This window comes from Mastomys coucha, chromosome X (assembly GCF_008632895.1).
Source record: "Mastomys coucha isolate ucsf_1 chromosome X, UCSF_Mcou_1, whole genome shotgun sequence".
Classification (NCBI taxonomy): domain Eukaryota; kingdom Metazoa; phylum Chordata; class Mammalia; order Rodentia; family Muridae; genus Mastomys; species Mastomys coucha.
Genome location: NC_045030.1, coordinates 146121204 through 146127547, shown reverse-complemented (window position 1 = coordinate 146127547; position 6344 = coordinate 146121204). Strand labels below are relative to the sequence as shown.

Below are 6344 nucleotides of genomic sequence, written 5' to 3'. Positions count from 1 at the left end.
CTGAGCCAGCACTAGAGACTTTCAATCCAATCAGGCCTGGATTACTAAAATAGCTTCTCCAACTGCTGTCAGTCTATACAGTATAGATAAATTACTTTTTAAACACTGAAGTCACATAATTATCCTGCTCAGTAGCTTCTTGTGTCCTCCTTGTTACTGTAAAATTCAGATATCACAGATATCAGACATTTAAACTCTTCCCTGGAACTTGAGGCTTAAATCTGGCTCCATTCTTTTTTTAAAAATCTTTTTCTTTTTAAAGATTTATTTATTTTATTTATATGAATACGCTGTAGTTGTCTTCAGACACACCAGAAAAGGGCATTAGATGTCATTACAGATGATTGTGAGCCACCATGTGGTTGCTAGGAATTGAACTCAGGACCTCTGGAAGAGCAGTAGGTGCTTTTAACCACTGAGTCATCTCTCCAGCCCCGTCCATTCTTTAATGAACTCTATTTTATACTTTTCCCCAGTAAGCAAGTTCTATTTTTTTTAGCATAAATGAAACATTTTGCTCTCTTAGTGAAAAGTTCAAGATATAAGAAAAAGAAACACAGACACTGGAACCCCTAACAGCAGAAGTTTATTTACATTGAAGTTAGTGTGTGTGTGTGTGTGTGTGTGTGTGTGTGTGTATAGACACACACATATATAATTTTTAAAACAAGATCTTGATATATATCCCTGGCCTAGACCTCCCTATGTAGACAGGCTGGCCTTAAACTTGCAGCAATCCTCTTGCCTCTGTTTCCCAAATGCTGGGATCACAGGCATAAGCTACCTTGCCTGGCTGAGTTATGGAATATTTTTATTCATGCTGAGAAAACAGTAATACTTCAAACTTACATGTATATATTTAATAATGAATACAAGAGGTGCTGGGAAAGACTTTGGCATACACAACTATTAAAAGCAGATTATCAGAACACTTAAACACCATTAGAATCATGTTATCAGAACACTTACATATATCGCCTATGTATACGTTACATCAACTTCATAGACACCTCATCTTCTAACTCCTCAAGCTATTTGAATAAATAGCATTCAAAGATAACGTTAAGACTGGGGAGTAGAGAAGAAATACAGAAGTGGTGAGCATCACAATATTTCAGAGCCTACATATATGAGTACAACAATAAAATTAAGAAACAGTGTTTCAGTATTTTTTGTGTGAAACAATATTCGGCAATGTTTAGCGCATGAGAAGACACTGTTTTGGTCCATCCACTCTCTCCAGCTTTTCAAAGTGTTTTCTGGCATTGCGGATGTTGATCAGAGTAGCTGCAGAAGCTGAGGGTGGGGTGGGGAGACACCCAACAGAGTAAGAAGGGCAGTCAAAGGAATGTCTGTCTAGCAAAAGCAAATCAATTAAAAGATCCAAATCCTTCAGTGTGTGCCAGAGCACAGGAGCAGAGAGCTTCAAGCTATCAAGGTTTTATATTTGTAAAGTAGATTTGCACATATCCTAAACATAAAACTTCACAATCTTTTGGTTCGGGACTAATAGAATAAACCTCAATATTTTATCTTACCTTTAAACATTAACCTACTATAGATAAAACCAGGAGAAGAGAGATAATTTAAATACATGGGAATATTTTGGAGATACTGTAAGAACATTTAATCTAATGGCTGTAGCAGATATGGCTTCCACAGTATGGAAATGACAAATACTGTCCCTTAATACCCATAACAGAAATATGCAGCTGTAGAACATGTAGTGATCCACAAAATGGTTCAGCTTTTAAGAACTTAGAGGTTAAAAAAAAAGAACTTAGAGGTTAAATGGCTAGTCTCTTAAAAGTTCACAGATCTGGGTTCCCATTTCTTTAAAACTCCTCAATTTAGTGATCTGTTTTCTTAAATTCTCATAAAAAAATCTAAGAAAAATTATTTTCCAGCTCCAAAATATACACCTATTAAAATTACTCAACATTCCTACTACTACCACTATTACTAATTTCTTTAACTACAACTATATATGTATATATTATACATTATTCATGTATACTATGTATATTATACATTGCTTATGTATAATATATAAGATGCTTACCATGCTTGTCATGTTTAAGTGTACAGTTCAGTGAGATTAAGTACCTTCATGTTATTGTGCAACTACCTCCACTATAAAATAATTTAAAAATATCTAGTAAAGTCCTACCTCTATGGCATTTGCTTAAAAACTCTATGACTTTGAAACTGTGTCAGCCAAGTTTGAACTTACGAATGGATGGATCAGACATCACGACCATGACGTAAGTATTGGATGTGAATATGTCAATGAAAGCAGCAAAGTTAGAGTTTCTCACTTCCATACTCTGGAAAGAGGCAGCCAGCTTGCTACAGGAGAAAGGAAAATAGGGGTTAAAGAAAAAAAGACTAAAAGAAGTTGCTTATGTTAAACATTTTTATAGCACTGTATCTTAATTCAACACGTTTTAAATTTCTATGGAAACTGTACTGATAAACTTAACATGTTTAGACAGCCACTGATGTAGACTCAGAAAAAGGGCCTAAATCCAGATACATATTAAAAAGTGCTACCGGGCTGGAGAGATGGCTCGGTGGTTAAGAGCACTGACTGCTCTTCTAGAGTCCTGAGTTCAAATCCCAGCAACCACATAGTGGCTCACAACCATCTGTAATGGGATCTGACGCCCTCTTCTGGTGTATCTGAAGACAGCTACAGTGTACTTACATATAATCAATAAATAAATCTTTTTTTTTTTTGGTTTTTTGAGACAGGGTTTCTCTGTGTAGCCCTGGCTGTCCTGAAACTCACTCTGTAGACCAGGCTGGCCTTGAACTCAGAAATCCGCCTGCCTCTGCCTCCCAAGTGCTGGGATTAAAGGCGTGCGCCACCACTGCCCAGTCAATAAATAAATCTTTAAAAAAAAAAGTGCTACCAAAGATTTTCTAATAGTTCTTATAATTATCATACAAAGTAATGGGTTTATTATGGTATTTCTCTTGTCACACACACACAATCACACAGACACACACACACACAAATACACTTTGTTCTTACTTTCCCTCATTCTCCCAGAACCCTCACCCCTCACTGTTGTGAGTCCCTCTATCTCCAAAATAGTGCATCACATTCCCCTTTCTTCCCCCTAATCAAACTTCAGATATCTTCTTATTCTCTAATGGTCCCATTTCTTATTTTTATGACCTGCACAGAAAGACAAATTTACATGAAGATTTCTCATATAAGAGAAAATATGGTATTAGTTTGAGCAGCATATTTCACTTAACATAGAATTTCCACTTCCATTTATTTCCTTTTTCCTTATGATAAATAATATTCCATACTGTATATGCACAAAGTTTTCTTTAGCTGTGAATCCCTTGATGAGTACCAAGGCTGGATATATTATGAAAATCCTGTTAATGGATCAGCAATAACATGGATATGCAAGTATCTGTAAATCAGTGCTTCTCAACCTTCCTAATGTTGGGACCCATAAATATAGTTCTCATGTGTGGGGATCCCCAAATTATCATTGTTGCTACTGTGTAACTGTATTTTTCTACTGTTATGATTTGTAATATAAATATATGATATGCAGGATATCCGACATATCTGGCCCACCAAGGGGGTCATGATCCACAGGCAGAGATCCACTGGTCTATACTATGTTATCATTCAACATATCTGCTTTAAAGTCCGTATCAGAGGTTTGTCATTATGGAGAACAGGTACTATGATAACTCAAGTGCTGATCATTCTGCTTGAGACTGCTTTGACTACTCAGTATTATGTGGTTCCATATGAATTCTAGGCTTGGCTTTTAAACTTCTGTAAAGATTGTAATTAGAATTCTGCTGAGAATGGCAATGGATCTTAGTATTGCTTTCAGTAGTATGGTTAGCTTACAATATTAACACAGTGAATCTATGAGCAAGAAAGGACTTTCCATCTACAAGTGTCTTCTTCAGTCTCTTCCTTCTGTGCTTTTAAAGTTTTCATTTTAGAGGTCTTTCACTTTCTTTGTCCAGTCAAATTTAGATTACTTATTTTTCTTTTTTTCTTTTTCTTTTTGGTTTTCTGAGACAGGGTTTCTCTGTATAGCCCTGGCTGTCCTGGAACTCACTCTGTAGACCAGGCTGGCCTCGAACTCAGAAATCCGCCTGCCTCTGCCTCCCACGTGCTGGGATTAAAGGCGTGTGCCACCACGCCCGGCTTAGATTACTTATTTTTCATTAATTAATTAATTTATTTGCTGGTTACTTTGTTTTCAAGCAACTGTGAATGTGACTTCTTTCCTGATTTCTTTCTCAGTAAGTTCATTATTGTTGTATGGAGGGACTACTTTAAAAAAAAAGGTTGAAGCCAGGCAGTGGTGGCACACACCTTTAATCCCAGGGCTTGGGAGGCAGAGGCAGGTGGATTTCTGAGTTCGAGGCCAGCCTGTTCTACAGAGTGAGTTCCAGGACAGCCAGGGCTCCACAGAGAAACCTTGTCTCAAAAACCAAACAAACAAAAAATTAAGATTATAATTACACCATTTTCTTCCTCCAAACTCTCACATGCACTCCCTATTGCTTATGTGTGTGCATCTCTAAATATAAAAATACAACTTTCTTAGTTTATATAATGACTACTGATTTTAAAATGTGCATTTAGAATACTGGTACTTTGTTGAAAGTGTTAATTAAACAATTATTCAGTTGAATAGTTACTTGCAAATAGAGATAACTCTTCTTCTTTCCTATAGTCCTTTTCTTCCTTCCTTCTTTCCTTCCTTCCTTCCTTCTTCAGTGTTTTGATCATTATACTGAATAAAATGGAAGGATTGGGAACCCTTTCATAACTCCTGACTTTAAAGGAAATTTTTCCCCATTTGGTAGAATGTTGTTTATAGGTTTGACATACATACCTTTATGATGTTGAGATACTTTTTTTTTTTTTTTTTTTTTTTTGATTTTTTGAGACAGGGTTTCTCTGTGTAGCCCTGGCTGTCCTGGAACTCACTCTGTAGACCAGGCTGGCCTCGAACTCAGAAATCCACCTGCCTCTGCCTCCGAAGTGCTGGGATTAAAGGTGTGCACCACCACTGCCCAGCTGCTTTTAGGTTTTATTAGTTCTTGTTTTCCTGTTTTCTTTTTCTTTTTCCTTTTTCCAAGTCAATGGAAGAGGATTTTATTTGGTCCTGGGTCATGATACAGCCTCAGCTTTATTTGACCTTCTTAGGTCACAGAAGATGGTATGGCCACACTTCTTGCAATGGTTGACTGCTCAAAGGTGCAGGTGTGCTTAATACTTGCAGCAGACATCTTGTCATGATTTTACTTCCAGGCAAGCTACTGAAGGGATGGCTTGATGATGTCACCATGCAGGCACAGTACCAGGAGCAAAGTAGACTCTGGATGTTGTAGTTGGACAGGGTGCAGCCATCCTACAGTTTTTAGCCAGCAAATATCAGCTTCCGCCAGACATGTGAGATGCCTTCTTGTATCTTGGCCTCGACATTCTCAATGGTGTCACTGGGCTCAACCTCAAGACTAATGGTCTTGCCTGTCAGGCTCTTCGTGAAGATCTGCATGTTAGCGTCTGCTGCTGGACTACCTCCGTGAAGAGAAAGATGATGGCTGACCGGAAACCTTCCAGTTCTTGTTTCTCTAAGTCCCCAAGGTACATAACTGCTATTTGAGATGTGTTTAACTGCTAATGTAAACACAGCTTATACACTTTTCCCTTAGAACTGCTTTAGCGATATACAGAGATTATGGTAAGTTGCACAATCGTTTTCATTTGACTTGAGGAACTTTTTTTTATTGATTTACGTTTTATTGCACTATGATAAGAAAAGGTACATTTTGATTTGTCTGAATTTGATAACATTTAAAAACATATTTTAAGTAAATAGAATTACATCACATTCTTATTTCCCTTTTGTACCCCAGCTCCCCCCAGAGACCCCCCTTCAATACCTGCAATACCTTTCGTTTTTTATTTTGTCATATTCTTTAAAATTTATAAAAAATTGTAACAATAAAAATGAGTATTATAAAAATTGTTTGATCTAAATCAATTGAACAGTCTTATGTAGATGCTTGTCTAATGCAATACTGAAAATACATGTTTTTCTCAATATAAATTTTAAATAACTCCAAACATATTAACTGTATATTTTAAAATAATATATCACTGTTAGTATTTTTTAAATGAACATAAATACATAAAGTCTTTTTGTTTGCTTGTTTGTTTTGTTTTTAGTAGAGCTTAAAATCTTGGCTTTTAAAATTTTGTGGTACAAACCCAAAATGATAACAATTTTTAGACACTGGAGTTCATTGTAATAAGGTTGTACTTCAATGACCCTCACATC

At 36.5% G+C, this 6344-nt stretch overlaps 1 protein-coding gene across 2 annotated transcripts in view; it reads right to left on the bottom strand.

Annotated features, from left to right (window-relative positions):
- Nucleotides 1-564: 564 nt before the first annotated feature.
- Nucleotides 565-6344, bottom strand: part of Rragb (Ras related GTP binding B) — a 35010-nt gene continuing 29230 nt past the window's right edge. Inside the window, exons 9-10 of one of the 2 annotated variants that reach the window (XM_031369840.1) lie at nt 2234-2349; nt 565-1296 (exon numbers count right to left, since the gene is read on the bottom strand). In XM_031369840.1, the coding sequence (XP_031225700.1) occupies nt 1199-1296; nt 2234-2349 (214 nt within the window). In that variant the 3' untranslated portion in view covers nt 565-1198. The remainder of the gene's footprint in view (nt 1297-2233; nt 2350-6344) is intronic. The other variant, XM_031369831.1, reaches the window with a different exon arrangement.